Source organism: Dryobates pubescens, chromosome 12 (assembly GCF_014839835.1).
Source record: "Dryobates pubescens isolate bDryPub1 chromosome 12, bDryPub1.pri, whole genome shotgun sequence".
NCBI classification, from domain to species: Eukaryota; Metazoa; Chordata; class Aves; order Piciformes; family Picidae; genus Dryobates; species Dryobates pubescens.
Window position 1 is genome coordinate 16,650,577 of NC_071623.1, and position 16,604 is coordinate 16,667,180.

At 38.7% G+C, this 16,604-nt stretch overlaps 1 protein-coding gene across 1 annotated transcript in view; it reads right to left on the reverse strand.

Moving 5' to 3' along the window:
- Positions 1 to 180: 180 nt before the first annotated feature.
- Positions 181 to 16,604, reverse strand: part of TRAPPC10 (trafficking protein particle complex subunit 10) — a 44,826-nt gene continuing 28,402 nt past the window's right edge. Inside the window, exons 14-23 of the mRNA XM_054165865.1 lie at positions 14,698 to 15,212; positions 10,870 to 11,011; positions 9,085 to 9,243; positions 7,659 to 7,888; positions 6,253 to 6,353; positions 5,294 to 5,420; positions 4,311 to 4,481; positions 3,019 to 3,196; positions 2,432 to 2,626; positions 181 to 1,084 (exon numbers count right to left, since the gene is read on the reverse strand). Of these exons, the coding sequence (XP_054021840.1) occupies positions 846 to 1,084; positions 2,432 to 2,626; positions 3,019 to 3,196; positions 4,311 to 4,481; positions 5,294 to 5,420; positions 6,253 to 6,353; positions 7,659 to 7,888; positions 9,085 to 9,243; positions 10,870 to 11,011; positions 14,698 to 15,212 (2,057 nt within the window). The 3' untranslated portion in view covers positions 181 to 845. The remainder of the gene's footprint in view (positions 1,085 to 2,431; positions 2,627 to 3,018; positions 3,197 to 4,310; positions 4,482 to 5,293; positions 5,421 to 6,252; positions 6,354 to 7,658; positions 7,889 to 9,084; positions 9,244 to 10,869; positions 11,012 to 14,697; positions 15,213 to 16,604) is intronic.

The window sequence follows — 16,604 nt, forward strand, 5'->3', positions numbered from 1 at the left end:
ACATCATACTGACATTTTTGCCCCAATTTCAAAACTGAGACAACAAACCAAGCCACTTAGAAATGGTAACAAAAGAAATTAATCTGGGAACTCAATAAGCCAAATAATTTATTCCATCAGTATCTTTCTTTGGTAAGAACTATGCAAGAGGATGACCCAACCCCCACGCCCCTGCCCCCAAAAAAATAATCATATAGTATGTGACATCACAGTGTCTACTCTGTGAAGGAGAAAGCCTCAAAAAAATTAAGGAAATTTGTTCAGTTAAGATTGTTTATAGCAGTATCTCTTCCATGCATCTAAGTACGCAAATAAATGATGGAAGTTCAATACAAAATTGCAACGGGAGGAGCCAACGGTAAAACAAAACCCCCAGTAAACGTGCTGTTGTATGCTGTGCTGTGTCTCTGGCACCTGTGTGGAAAAGCCTGTAAATGACGACATGAAAACTCAAGATTTGGATAACTACATCATCCAACTCTTAAGCTCTAAAATACGCAGGAAGCGTCAAACAAAAATAAAGAAGTGGTCTAAATATTTGGATTTCTGTTTGTTTGTTTCTGTTGCCCTGTGTTGCTACGCAGGATGTGACTGAAGGAAGAAAACCCAATAGCTTACACAAAAACATACTAAAGTGGCGATATAAACTAGCTGACACAAGCTTCACTGTACATTTAAATTGATACAATTGTCTGGTGCTTCCATGGCCGGTACATGTTGAGTGCCATAGGTCTCTTGTAAGAGTTAGAATGTTACAACAAAGACTAATCAGGTCATAATCCTGTAAAGTGCTTTCGTATCCAGTTTCTAATGGGTTTTGTTTTCCTTGTCTTCATACAGAGCTGTCACGTGATATTGACTTCCAGAACGTGGTCATCCTTGCTGGGAATGACAAGGATTTGCATACCCGAGCTGCAGTTGAAGACCTGGCCGGCTGAAAAGGACTGCAGGCGGGGCATCGGCAAACCTTTATGTTCCCCACTGGCTGCAGAATGCAAGCTACCTCTGCTCCTTATGCTGCTGCTGTCAGCTTGATCATCCACATTCTTGTCCACAGACAGGTTATCATTTTCAATCCAGCTATCTGTTTAAAGCAAAAATCCAGAGTTTTATTCTATGAAGCCATTAAATTACTTCAAAATTACTTTGCAGTTTAGACACACAGTCACTTTACCACATTGTTAGCAGTCACTGTTCATCTCTGCTGAGGTAACGGTCTGGGCACACTTTTGGACAGCAGCAGATGTGACATAATGAATTATAGAATCATAGAATCAATAAGGTTGGAAAAGACCTCAAAGATCATCAAGTCCAACTTGTCACCCAACACCTCATGACTACTAAACCACAGCTTCAAGTGCCACATCCAATTCCCTCTTGAACACCTCCAGGGGTGGTGACTCCACCACATCCCTGGGCAGCACACTCCAATGGCTAACAACTCTCTCTGTGAAGAACTTTCTCCTCACCTCGAGCCTAAACTTCCCCTGGCACAGCTTAAAATGAGCTTCTGGATGGACTACATACCAGTACACCACTGACTCAATAAAAAGACTGTTCTTATGACACATAACTTTCACAGTTTCCTATGGGGTTTTAACTCCCTCCTCCCTTCTCCTAGATGATGAGTATTATTAACATCCCCTTTACACCTGGGATGCCATTAACCTGTTCTTCAAAGATGGTCTACTTCATACATACCTAACCAAACTAAGCAGTTGTTCTGCGACTATCCTGGAAAGCTGCTGTTCCATTTTCACATTTGAAAAAGGACTTTTATGCTTGAAAGTTTATTTGCTTTCTTTCAGCATTATTTATGCTGTTTTCTAAGGAAAACTTAAGTAGCATTACCTCACATTTATCACAGTCTAGAAGGTGCACACTGGCACTTCCTGGAGCTGTGCTTACAAACAGTAAGTTGCCTGTACTGCACAGATAAATACTCCAAGTGGCTGTGGTTATTTAAACTCCTCATCTAATCTGTTTTATATGCCCCAACTTTTCATCAGTTCTTTTAATTCATACTTAATCCTGTCAAAAAATGGGAGGGGGGGGGAGGGGGGGGGGCATCAAAGCTACTGAAGACACAGTAGGTGTGCAGTTTTCCAATGATAACACCACAGGACTAGGGAGTTATCACATAGTTTTCACTTCATTACAAATCCAGTGACAACTATTGCCACAATAATGTTTAAAGGAAATGGAACAGAAAATACATTTATTAATCCTACTGCCAGATAAAGGCTGCAAGCCCAAATTTGAAGTTTCCACCATAGCCACACACAGCCAGAACTATGAATGAAGATAAGGAATGAAGAGACCAATGAGTGTTTGGTCAACATGTGTCCTCGCCTTGCTTTTCCCGTTACACAAGAACCCAGGAGAAGCAGAACCATTTTTGTAAGTAGCCATGCAGTCAAGACAGTTTTACCAGCATCAAGCTGCGTGGAGTGAGCAGAATGGTGAGGGAGGTATTTAAACAATCTGACATCAGGAAAAGGCAGATATCCAGCAAACAGTGGCATCACTTCCATGTGGACTTTGTGAGTTGCTCGAGCTGCTACAGGCATAGATATCACTCCAGAACTTTTTCCACAGACTGCCCAGTTACTACTGTTGTCAACAACTGCAAGAATAAAGCACAAAGACTATAAATATCTTTCCTGAAAAATTAAAAACACCCAGATTTAGAGCACACTATAAATCAGTGTTTTAGCAATACCTAAAATCCCCACCAGCTTTCTTCTGTGTGAAGAGCTGTGCACATTAAGAGAACAGCCCTACATAAAAGGGACTATAACTAGACCTCAAGCAAGTACCCATACAGGCTGAACAGCATTTCTATTCCCCTTAATGGGGAAACCCAAAATATTCTTAGTCTATCAAAATGAAAGCTGCTTTACTGAGCAGCCATACTCCCAACAGAAGAATATATGCCATAAAAAGTCTGGCAGGTGTCATTATCAAGACAAAACTACTGGAGAATTCTGTCAATATGCTTATGAAAAATATTCTTACCTTCATACATGATTTTTGTTGTGCAATACCCATCTGATTCTGTTAATGCTTCATCTCTGTCAACCTCCGAAAGGTCAATGAGTCGGGTGATTGACACCTCTAAAGAGCAGAGCGAGCCTGTTTTACAGTACTCTGTCCCCAGTGGTGGAAAAATTTCTGTTTTCACATGATACAATGTCTGTCAAGAAGAAAACCAGTGCTGTTACCAAGAAAAAAAGGGGCATTTTGTGTTTAAACTGAACTGGATAATTGATAGACTACAAACTTAACTTTACGTTTAACATTGTTTTTTTTTAATGCAAGATGCAGTTATGTAAGTAATGGTCACTTTATTATCTTGCTAAGCTTGAGAAAATAATCAAGCCAAATTCAATTAAATCTATTTTTGATACCAGCAGCAGCCTCACTATTTCTCTCTCCACTTTTGTACCTTAACTCAGCCTTTCCACATTGTCAGAGAAGTAATTTTTAATTACTACAAAATTTCATTTCTACCAACAGCCTCACACTGTTTAATGCCATTAGTTCTCTTTAAAAACTCCAGAAAGATGCTGATGCAGCTGCCAACAACTGCTACTTACATGCCAGTAGGTAAATACTTAAAATACTGTTCAATGCCAGTTTGTAGGAAGCAGGTAGAAAACATAGCAACACCAGAAACAGACAAAAGGACCAAAGGAGCCTTCTCATGTTACTATTTTTCACCCAAGCCACAAAAAGTGTAACACAAGAGTGAATTTAGAGATGAGATTAAATAGAATTCCCTTAACAGGAAGTTGTATCTAGCCCTATAAGCTTCCTGGCTGACCAAAGGAATAGAAAGATCATCCATAAAGGGAAAGAAGAAACATTTAAGATAATGGCCTACAAACCCCTAAATATTTCATTAGAAGAACTCATCTCCAGTACTACAAAAAACCAACTCAAATGCTTTCAATAGCAAAGAGATCCTGGAAATTGCAGTTTGGAGAATAGAGTCTAAAGGCAGCAGAGAAAAACAGCTCAGTAATTTAAAGACATTCTCCATGGCACAAGCCTAGGAAAAAGCACAGAAAAAAGATCCTGGACACCTGCACAAGTGTTAGGTTCCCTCCCATCCCTTCCAGTGGCAAGTACAGGATTCCACCACATCATATCAGGCTTCAGTTTGAGCATCCCACTATGCTGGCTTTCCAATGATTCCAAGTAGGTATCAATCTCCTTAAGGAAACAGCAGTTTTCTAATACATTCCTTGACTTTCCCTCTCCGTGTATTAGAAGTTAACATCTGCTACATTTAGAAGAGAACTTACAAAAAAATTTTCCACTTGGAATTTGTAAGTGAAGGGCTTCAGGGTGAAAGACTGTTCTTCAGAGGTAGCTGGACAAAAGCTTACTGAAAACAGGCACTGCAAGGAGAGAGGAAGCTCTTTTGTCCACTTCAATTCCCATACAAAGAATATTGATTGCTTACTGTATATGACCTGAAAGAGAATGTTTATAGCATTAGTTCCTCCTTTCCTATGAGAACAAAGTGGAAAGGCACACACAGATTGGTCTGTTCTAGCATTAATACAGTTTATAAAAGTAAATTACCTGTACTTTATAAAAATAAATTCCCTGTCAAGTGTTAAATAAATAATTAAGGAAAACACACAACCAAAATAACTGTTTATTTTTTTTAAACAGGGCACATCAAACTGTCAGAATCAATGTTTCAAAAGAGAACAACTCACACTCAAGTACATGTGAAAATGTTTTATTGACAAGTCAAATTTAAGAAAGGTCTTAATAATGTTTGTATGCACTTCTCCTGGGCACCAAGAATGACCAATTTAGTATATCGAGAGAAGGCAGCAAGAAACTTTGAGGGGACTGTTGTGCAACTTAACTAGTTTACAGGTGTACCATGGACCTGATTTTTTTCTTAAAACTTAATGACAATCTGTAGCTGTTGGATGAACAAATTAAATGTTAACAGTGATATTAGTGGCATTACATTTGTTGTTCAAGCAAGCATGCAATTCTTCGCATGAAGCAAAGGGACAAGCTTGAAAACTTACCTAATAACCTCTGCAAGATTTAGAATTTAATCCAAGATCTACAGGTATAAATGCCTGTAAGATCTTTAAAAATCAAAGTTACTCAGAGGACTGCAAAGGTGTGACCTAACATCAGCTATCAAGCCTTACTACAAAAGTCTATGCGTGTAAGTGCTAATGATTTCCCAAATAAGAGTCTTCATCTAGCTGTGCTGCCAGCAGAGCTCATAAAACACTATGCAAATATCTTTTACCTGTTGAGATTCAGGGTTCAGAGGTACCAGCTGCAAATCTTTACAGTCAGCAGAATTTTTTAGGCTGTTATCTGAAAGCTGGAAACAGAGCTCTGACAAATTCTGTACACAGACTTGCACGTATTTCCTGAAAAACACAGAATCACAGAATCAACCAGGTTGGAAAAGACCTCAGAGATCATCAAGTCCAATCTGTTACCTAACACCTCATGACTAACTAAACCATGGCTGCAAGTGCCACATCCAATCCCCTCTTGAACACATCCAGGGATGGTGACCCCACTACCTCCCTGGGCAGCACATCCCAATGGCTAACAACTCTCTCTGTGAAGAACTTTCTCCTCACCTCGAACCTAAACTCCCCTGGTGCAGCTTGAGATTGTGTCCTCTTGTTCTGGTGCTGGTTGCCTGGGAGAAGAGACCAACTCCCACCTGGCTACAACCTCCCCTGAGCCTCTTCTTCTCCAGCCTCTCCTCATAGGGCTTGTGTTCAAGGCCTCTCACCAGCCTCGTTGCCCTTCTCTGGACACATTCAAGTTTGTTTAACAAAAGTTGAATAATTACATTGAAAGAGTGTATGTCCAGAAAATTGTTTTCACAAAAACAGAATGGGAGCTATATTTTATGGGCTTTTTTCAGTGTTTTTCTCAATACTTATGGAGAGTATTGAAACAAAACCAGAAAACACCATCTTTCTTATTAAATTAAAACAAATAACCAGTTTGGTTTATCTTGTGCTTTTATTTCCAAAACAACTGAAACCACAGATTGGTTTTGTTGTTATGGAAGAACATTAGAAAGAATGTACAAGCTTCCAATGGGGAGCTATAGAAGATAACAAGAGCCCAAATTAAAACAAAACAAAACAACAACCAGGCTGCTATAAATATTGTTTATGAAACTCCAAGTCCATATTTTGTAAGAAGAAAGGAACAATAAATACTTAATGAGTACATTACCGTTTGCCAGCTGACAGCAAGGAATGCTTAGCATTAAAAGGTATGCAGAATGTTAATGCAATAATAGTGGAGTAAATTGACCAAGGACAATCAATGGTTACCTAAAGGAAAGAGAGAGCAAAGTTCTTACTCATAATGGTCTTCAGCATAATGATTTTCTATTCTTATTTGTAAGCAGAACTTTTCTCAGCACGTCTGTATCTAATGCTTCCAGAAGGGTAAGTAGAGAAAACAAAAGTAAAAAAGAAACTAAATACATCAGCATGTCAAAAGCTAATCTGACAAAATACTGGGGTTTTGTTTTCCTGTGAGTGGGGTATGAAATCTTGAAGATACCTTTCCTGTGGAAAGTGGTAGTCCCAGTTCTGAAGATTAGAAATAAAGGAAGGGGAATAGAAGAAAGGAAAGGTAAAAGGACACTAACAATACCAACAGCATCTTAACACAATAATGCGGTAAAAGGTGAATACCAAATAATTTGCTGTAGGATCTTAGTGAAATAATAGATTAAATATAAAAATTATATATTAAATATATTATAGTATAATAAATTATACCAAATATAAGAATACTATATTAAATATATAGAATATATTAAATATAAGCTCAAAATGTAAAAATCAAAACCAAAAATATGTATATTTGTTTAAACTACGAGCAGCACACCTATCCTGAAGAATTTCTCCTGATATGAGTGCTTCCATTATTGCAATTGTAAAGCATACATTTAAGGACAGATTTTTATATGCAGAGAAAAAAAACCATAAAAATAGTTAATCACATCACATTTCAGCAATGCTAGTCTACAGCTATTCCTTTTTATCCCATTCTTCACACTCAAGGATACAGGGCAGCACACTTGGTCAATTTTCACAAGGAGTAACACTGTGAAAGGTGGTGATTCCAAGAGTATTTTGCTGTCAGCTGAAGAGCTGCTTTCTATACTACTCATTTTATTCCCCCTTCATAATGAAAATTAAAGAGGAACATTATCTCCAACTAAATAATGTCACAGCTTGAAACACTACAGTGTTAAGTACTTTAACAAAGCATACAGATTCTTTATTAGTAGAAAAAGTAGAAGAAATCTCTTTCCTAGAAGTTGGAAGGAAGTACTTAAAGACCACCAGGACACCTTTTACAAGGACCCAAGTATCCTTCATCCTCTATAAACACTAAGTCACAGATTACTAGCCAGTGGAACAGCTGGTAATAAACATAGTGTGTATGTCTGATTATGTTTCCTTTATATTGATAGCATTTTCCATAATGGTTCCATGCACATCTTTTAAAGGAAAATTAGCTTAAAGTCAGCAGGTTTCCCCCCACCCCCCTCCACTTCTATTTTGTGAAGCGTATTCATCTGTGATCAAACAGAGTTCCTAAAATGTGCCATTTCATCTTACTTTTTGGTCAACAGTAGCCATGCAGTTGTCCTGTTTCTGCTTCTCCTTGTTTTTTCTGTGAACTTCTTTGTTTGTAGTATTTTCTTTCTCCACTGCAGATTCTGTGGCTGATGGCAAGTACATAACTTCTAGTTCAAATTCAATCACATGATATGCAGGAGCTACTGGCAAACTTATGCTTGTGATCTTTTCAGAAGATTGAATCCTTAATGATGATTCTGAGATCTTTTCTGTAGTTGTGTAGAGTAGGGGGGAAAGGTAAGCTTATAAACATGTTCATCCCTTTCCAATTTTCATTTTAAACTGGATGTAATTAAATTAGCCTAAAAAGCTAAGTGTCATAGAAAAATACATAGTGCCGTAACCATTTCCCAGCAAGACCTCCAAGCCTGTGCAAAAACAGCAACGAGGAACATGTTGCATATCTCCACAGTAACCTCTTCAAATGATCTATAATCCACACATCTTAAATACCACTGCTGTTCACAAATCCCCAGTAGTAATGCTCTATCCCTCTTGAACTGCAGTAAGGTAACCACCACACTCTGTGTAGTAATCCCTTCCATGCTCAATAATCAACTGTGGACAATTTGGTAACAACTTTCAAACAGGCTAAAGTAGCTCTTTAATTAATCATGAGACACCTGTCAAAAGTTTTTACAGAATCTTGCCCTTCTTCAGTCTTGTAATTTCACTTTAAGCAAGCTTAGGATTTACTGAACACACATGAATCAGTATTCTTGTTACCATTCATCATCTATCTATAAATTACTACACACAGAGTGTCGCTGTGCAGTCTCCTTTAATCTTCATTTCATCAAGAAATTTAAAGCCGATCTCATGTGTGTAAAATTTGCTTGTGTTTGAGCAACTGAGGAGACTGCACAGCACTGATGATCAGAAAAAAAAGAACTGGGATGTCATCTGTTCAAATGAGACCCCAACCAAAAGGAATGTTCAATTTACAAAGAACACTACTCAAAAACCTACTTATAACTATTATAATATATATACTATAATAATATATATATTATATATATATATATATAACTAATATAATATTTATAACAACAAAAATGTTCTAGTCAAAATAGAACCCACAAAGCAATAAAAGATCACCACGATTCCCCTGGGCATCATGACAGATCCTCACCTCAGCAGCAGTTTCACCACCTCTACTGAACTGCAAAGAAAGTAAAATTTGTGCAGCTCTGTTTGCTGATAAGTTCATACTTCTACTTCACAGGTGAAAGGTTAGGACCTTTCTTGCACTTCGATACTCAGCTGCAAGTCCCTAGAATTGTTCTTAGTAACAGCTATTGAATAAGACAGTATTGGTGTTCTTAACACTGTAAGTACAAGTTTACTTCAGGATTGCTGAATTTTCAGCCATTCAAAGATTATTAGTTTGTACTTCATAGCTTACCTCTTGTATTGGAATAAATCACTGCCTTGCTCTCTGGATGGTATAGAATAGGCATGGCATCAGCGTTACTGAGCTGCAAGGTATCCCCATTCTTCATGGCATAGTGACCAGTAGTCACTGTGAATTTCACCTTTTGTGGAATGCCAGCCAAAAGGCTATCTGAAGGAGGAGGCAGCATTTGTTAACAGATTCCACTACTCACCAGTAAATGGTTAAGATGCACTGCAAAGGCTTGTTAGGAATATTTCCAGACAGTTTGCCATGTGTGTTAGGGTAACATAAGTGTGGGTGGGTTGGTATTGTGCAACACATTAAAGCGAGTTCAGATACATCAGTGTGGAGAAACTGCTTGTTTCAACACTGAGTGACCAAAACCACTGTTTCTTGTATGGCTTTGACTAGCTGGCTCATGTACTGTGTAGCTCTGACAGTGAAATACAGTAATTCCAAATCATTTACTAAGCTTTTTGTCAACTTCTCCCAGTTGTAAACATCTTTTTTTCTGGAGCCTTTACTACAAGAAAGATATGGACATGCTGGAACGTGACCAAAGAAGGACCATGAAGATGATCAGAGGGCTGGAGCACCTCCCCTGTGGGGACAGACTGAGGAAGTTGGGGCTGTTCAGTCTGGAGAGGAGAAGGCTCCAAGGAGACCTTATTGTGGCCTTCCAGTATCTGAAGGGCACCTACAAGAAAGTTGGGGAGGGAGTTTTTAGAGTGTGAGGTAGTGACAGGACTAGGGGGAATGGAGCAAAAATAGAAATGGGTAGATTCAGATTGGATGTTAGGAAGAAGTTCTTCATCATGAGGGTGGTGAGACACTGGAATGGGTTGCCCAGGACATGGTGGAAGGTCCTTGCACATGCAATGGCAGTCATACCCACATGCTGTATTTACATTATTAAGATAATAAAAATGCCAGTAGGCACAGAGACTCTCAAATATCTGAATCACAACCATCAATTTCATACATTAATTGGATTAATGCCCAATATGCCTGTCCTTCCTTTGCTATACATTGCATATTAACTGTCTCAGTTAATTGTCTGAAAACAAAATAATTATTAACTTCTGTTCATAAACTTTAATACAGTGCTCAGCCACTCATCAAACAATGGATGTATTCAGTATTAAACTCTAATAAGTTTATATTAATCACCTCTAGTAGAGAATCCTAGTTCTTACACATTTCTTGTAAATAGCAGAGACTGAAGTATCACAGGGTTGACCAACAAGGAGCTCAGACAATTACAAATTTAAGTATTCAATTCTCATAATCACAGTGGCAGCTCAAATCATACCTGATATTTAAGTCACACTACATAGAATAGGTTGGAAGGAACCTCCAGAGGTCAACTAGTTCAACCCCCCTGCAGTAATCAGGTGCATCTTCAACTACATTGGGTTGTGCAGAGCCATGCTTGAGCCCCAACTTGAATATCTCCAGGGATGGGGCCTCAACTACTTCCCTGGGCAACTTGTTCCAGCTCTCATGGTAAAGAACTTGTTCCTAACATCCAATCTACATCTACTCTTCATGTTCAAATTGATGTTCAAAACACTGTTTCAGAGCCAAGCACTGTCACTAGTTGTTAAAAACTAGCCTTCACTGACAGAGCATACCTTATGGATAGTTTAAAAAATGAGAAGGTATTTTAGATGAACCATGGAGAGTAAGGCAAAGGAATTCTGAGCAATAGTCAAGCCAGAAAACACTTTATGTAGGCCAAGGAAAGTACAACAGCAATCATCAGAACAGCTTCAGCATAGGAGCTGTACCTACCAGTCATTGGTTCCACTTTTAGCTGGGGCTCCTGAGAATATACATCATACTGCACAATTGGGTAAATATGGAGAAGGACAAACTGTACTTTTCCCACTGAAGTGCACAGCTGCCTGAGTGTGTATGTCCCAGGTTCTTTGGCCTTTGAAGAAAACATTTGAAGGGGTTTTTCAGTTCAGGAAATACTTCTAGAACAAACTCCCTACTAAAGAACAGCGTATTATCAACTCATTTCAATCAGAGATATTTTGCATTTGGAAATTAAACCACACTTGTTTTCTGAGTAACTGACAACATTTTTTACACCTTTTGCTCCATTAAGACAGAAGCTCTCGAGTGCTGGCTGTTCAGGAAAAAACACTGTAGGTACCAATAATCCAAATGATCAGAACAGTACCCAAGAATCAGAATAAATCACATAGTAGTTATGCTTTCAAATTATTATTATTTTGGGATGCTTATTGTCTTGTTTGTTGGTTGAGGTTTTTTCCTTCCCTTCAAGTGCCCCATACATTAACATACATTTATTGAGTACTGAAATTATATTTAGCAAGCATCTTTGGCCAACATTCATACAATCTTTATATAAGACATTTCAGCTCAAGCTATGGATTTCACACACTCCCCATCCCATATCCTGTGTGAAATACATCCATATTTAATTTCACATTCTTCCCCAGGCCTGAGTAATAAATTCTGGATGTTTTTTGATAAGGTTCTAAAAAGCCAATCTGTTAACACCTGCTAGTGTATTTATTCTTGAGTCTATTTGCTGTTAGCTACTAAGTGCTAAGGAATGGGAAATATGTTCTTTTCTCAGGTGCCATTTTACCAGGTGTAATATATAAATACTGATGCTGAATAGAATTAAATGTAAAGAATAATATTAGAAGCAATGGAGAAAAGCTACAACAGTCAAACATCACTTGCACAGTTATTTACAAAGCAAATACTGACTAAAATTCAGTATTATGCATTTTTACATTGAAGTCACTGAATTTTATTCCTTGTATTCTCTATAACCAGGTAAGCACAACTAAAATCCTTGATAATATACACAGTTTAAACTTCGACATGACATGGGAATATTGGCCTGAAGTATTCAGATAATGCTTTCTGACAGTCTTTAAAGCTTGAAAAAGTACACTGGAAGATTGCCATCAGCATAAACAATGCTCATCATCAGCCTAAGATTTGCAGAAAGAATTATCAACTCCCTCTGGATCTTAGAAGCACAGACATTTCTCTTTCTGCAGAAGCTGTGCAATTAAGCAAATTAAGCATTACTGATTTAGAAAACAAGTTGTCAGCAGTTTCTATCCTCTGGCCAGCTATGTAATCCAGCAGAAGTAACAATATGCACCATTACAATGACAAGGGATTTTTAGTAAATATTTTGTGAACACTGCAGCCCAAATCTAAAGCAGCCTCCACCAGGTTATGTAGTAATACGCTGTCAAAATGGTAACACGTTCAAATTTTCCCTGGAAGGGCAGAGAAATCATGCTTTGAACAACTATGTAACGACTAAGCAGGACTCACACTGAGCAGTCTTCCCATGCAAAGTTCATTAAAGAAGGAAAGGTTGGGGAAACAGGAACGGTATAAGCAGAAGGCTGTTCATCCTCCAATACCCACCAAAAGCATGCAGAGCAAGGTAAATTTAAAGCAGAACTGTACGTAGCTTTCCATTCATTATCTCCTCTTCCATGGTTCAGATTGCTTCCTGATCCCATAAAGCCAAAATGCCTGCTCAGACAGTCTCTAACAGCTTTCTTTTAGCAAAGCTGCTTCATCTGGAATCCCATTCTACTTACACGTTCATTTATTCTACAGAAAACTACATTTGCAGCCACCAAGACCTCTGACATCTCCAAATCCCATTAACTTGTCCAATCCTTTGAAAGAATGAGTAACCTAAAAAAATTAGGTCAGTAGAGAGTTCAAATGACATTACTGCCATTCCACATTGTATCATCAAGGACTTGAACTCAACTTCCATCTTGTGACACCTGCTACCCATGCAGGTTCCACAATGTGCGTGTTCACACATACCAAGCACATCTCTCTACTGCTTTGAGCCCCAGCACTGCAGGAACAGAGAGGCAGAATATTGAAGCCTATAGAAAACTTTGCTTTAAGCAAACTTCTATGACAAGATAGAAATTAACAATGGGAAAAAAAAGGAGAAAGTTAAAATATCAGGTGTGGAGCACCTAAAATACACTAAGAATGCTAAAGCAACCTCCTGGCCAGCTCTGTCTAGCTGTTAGTTTTCAGTCAGAAGCAGAGACATAGATTTTTATTTGAAAATTAGTTTCTAAAGAGAAATTAAACCAATCAGAAAATTGCAAAGCTAGCAGGCACGTGACTGCACAACAACTTCTCTCTTCACAGCATCCATACCCTTTCCAATATACAGGGTGGATAATGCTCAGAAAAGGAAGCATCTGTTGTGTTGCTCATTGTGCTGTCCCATCTTTTGTTTCTCATTCAGGTGCTGCACCTAATTCTCAGCATTTTCCTCACTCAAGTTTTCCCTGCTCTAATGTTCATTACAGCAGCACTGAGCTCCAGTAAATGCTTGCCCATGAAGGGTTACAGAGGTGCAGAGGGAGACAGAAAATATTTAAAGAAATCCAAAGAACCGAAACTGAGGCCTGAAGTTCCTAATCCTGCAATGCCAGATGATGACGGTCTCACTTTTGAAAGCGCTTGAGGCTTCACTTCCTCGGACTAAGTTAGCAGGTAAATGCCTTTCTGCATTTTATTATCACCAGCAAACTAACCACAGATCAGCAAAGTCCAAGGCCACAGAATGAGTGGCAGTTAAAAAAGCCACAAAACCAAAGCCACAAAAAGCCCAAACCAAACCCCTCAAAAAACCCACGTAACAACAAACTACAAAACCCCACAAACCTCAGTATCACAGCCAACCAACAGGATTGGTACTCAAGGCCTCCAGTCACTATGCATCTAGTAGTAATGCAACATGAACAGAAGTGATAAGCACTACTACCCATAAATATTTCAGCAATCAGTGGGAGTACTTAGCTCACTAGGGGAAGAATGGGAGTGCATGTTTAAGTCAGGAAATGAAGATGTTTCTATATACAGTCCATTTTCTGAGGGTGGCTGTTAGATAGTGGCACTATTTTAACAGGTGTCTGCTCAACAAATTTAGTCTTCCTGTAGCACAGAATCTCTGTGTTCTTGTTTTCTTATTCCTTATGCAATTAAGATGAATAATGAAAACAATTTTCATTCTGACATCTTCTAAATTCAGATATTTGAAGCTGAACTTAACATTGATGGGTTGGACGCAATGATCTTGAAGGTCTCTTCCAACCTGGTTTATTCTATGTTCTATTTTCATACTTTTTGCAGGTAGGTTTACTATATCCACACCAAGTGAAAAAAATACCACCCTCCACAGTGAAGAACACCACATCACACTTAACACTCACTAAGGGAATACATTGTCTAGCCCAACAGATTATTTACCATTATTTTCAGTAGGCTCATCAGAGAAGTTTCATGTGCAGTACATTATGTTGCATTTTTGGCATGAATAATCATGATGTTTAAAACAAGTTGTGGAAGGCTGACTCAAATAATTGCAAATAGGAGAGTCACCTGCACACTTCAGCAGAAACACAGCAGCACTCTTTCAAGGGAAATTGGTCTAGAACAGTAAGAATAAAGCCACAAGGGGAATGGTATTGCTCAAGCACTATAGGGACCCCTTGCTAGCACTATGCTCTTCCTCAGCCAGCACTTTTAGTTATTCTTTCATGAGTGCTACATTTACTCCATTATAAAACATACCTGAGTATTGAATGTTATGTTATTGAACCCTGGTTCCAGTATTAAGTTGTTGCACTTCAACACATGAGCTCCATCTTCTAAAGTCACTCCTGAGGGCATGTCCAGTGAACTGCTGCTCTCTTGCCTTCGTAGTAGCATGTGCACATTTTTGCAGATAATTCCTGCTGTGTTCAAAGAGTTATCTGAGGGACTCCGTTCATACATTTCATACAGCTCCAGTGCTGGCAAGTTGTTTCTTGACAAAGGAAATCCTGTAACTTCACTTGGAAAGCTGATAACACCATTGGAAGTTTTGTGCTTAGTAAGCCACTCAGCTGTTTTTCTGTAACTGTTTTTTTCAATGCTGAAGTGAACATGGATGGCAATCTGATCCACTTGGACAGGGATGGGCATTTGGCTCAGCAAAGTCAACTCAATGGACAACTTTCCACCCACATGGACGACAGCATTTGGAGGGTCAAAATGTAGAGTTTTCAACTGTGCGAAGGTGTGCATAGGCAATATAACCTTTTGACCTGAGAAGATAAAAACAGAGATTTTACTCTCTTCCAGTGCTGCTGGAGATGAGCAAATCTTTTCTCTTAAAAGTGTAAGCCTTAGAATTAAACAAATCCACTTCTCCCAATGGTTCTTTGTGGAACCAATCGATACTATCATATTTGACTTTTGTCTTGCATAGAAATGAGACAAAGATGCCCAAGATTTGTTTTCTAACAGTTACATCTAATAGGATTTTAGCACTCAGGCCACTAAAGATGACTGAACTATGAGTTAGTTTCTAAGAAGCAGTTTAACATTTCACTACTACATGAAGTGTTCTAAATGACCACAGAAGCATGAAGTCACAAACTTCCAATAGTGCATAAATTAAGAGCAAGTACAGGTTTAAGAAACTAAGAAATTGGACTGGTGTCTTAAAGCCATCAGCTTTACCACACAAGGGTTTTCATTCTCTTTTCTAGATTCCAACAACTAGCAGTAGCAAACCCTTAATTAACAAACAAGTCTAAAATAACATATTCCTTATTGTACATCCAGTCATCAAGGAAAACTTCTGCATAAGAATGAACAGTCTTCAGATCTACAGTAACTATTCTGTATCAATTTAATTATGATCAATGACCCAGGTCAAGGTATTATTGACACAGCAGAAAGAATAAAGAGAAGAGGCAGGGTGGTGAATAAATAAATAGAAGAGATAGGAGCCCTGGACAGGCTGGTGAGTCGGATGGGGGACAACCTAATGAAGTTCAACAAGGGTAACTGTAGAGTCCTAGCACCAGGGAAAGAACTATGCCATGCATCAGTACAGGTTAGGGATCGACCTGCTGCAAAACAGCTCTGCAGAGAAGCATCTGGGAGTGCTGGTGGACAAGTTAACCATGAGCCAGTAGTGTTCTCTTGTGGCCAAGAAGGCCAATGGTCTCCCAGGATGCATTAAGAAGACCATGACCAGCAGGTCAAGGTTATGGGCTCCCCAGTTCAAGAAAGACAGAGAACAACTAGAGACAGTCCAGCAGAGGGCTAAAACATGATTAGGGGACTGGAACATCTGTCCTACAAGCAGATGCTGAGAGATCTGCGGCTCTTTAGCCTAGAAAGGAAAAGACTGAGAAGGTATCTTATCAATACTTACACCTAAAGAGTGGCTGCCAAAAGGCTGGGGCTAGACTCTTTTCAGAAGTGCCCCGTGATAGGACAAGGGGCAATGGGCACAAACTAGAGCAGCAAAATATAACAAAAATCTTCTTTACTTTACATTGTGAGGGGTGGGGGAAATTTCAACCCACCACAAATATAAAAAAAATACCCTAAGAAATAAAGAGCTGTCAAAGCAGAGAAACAGATAAATGAAAGAGAACAAAGACTTGCTGGTGTTCAGGGTGAAAATGTTAATTATCCTTTCA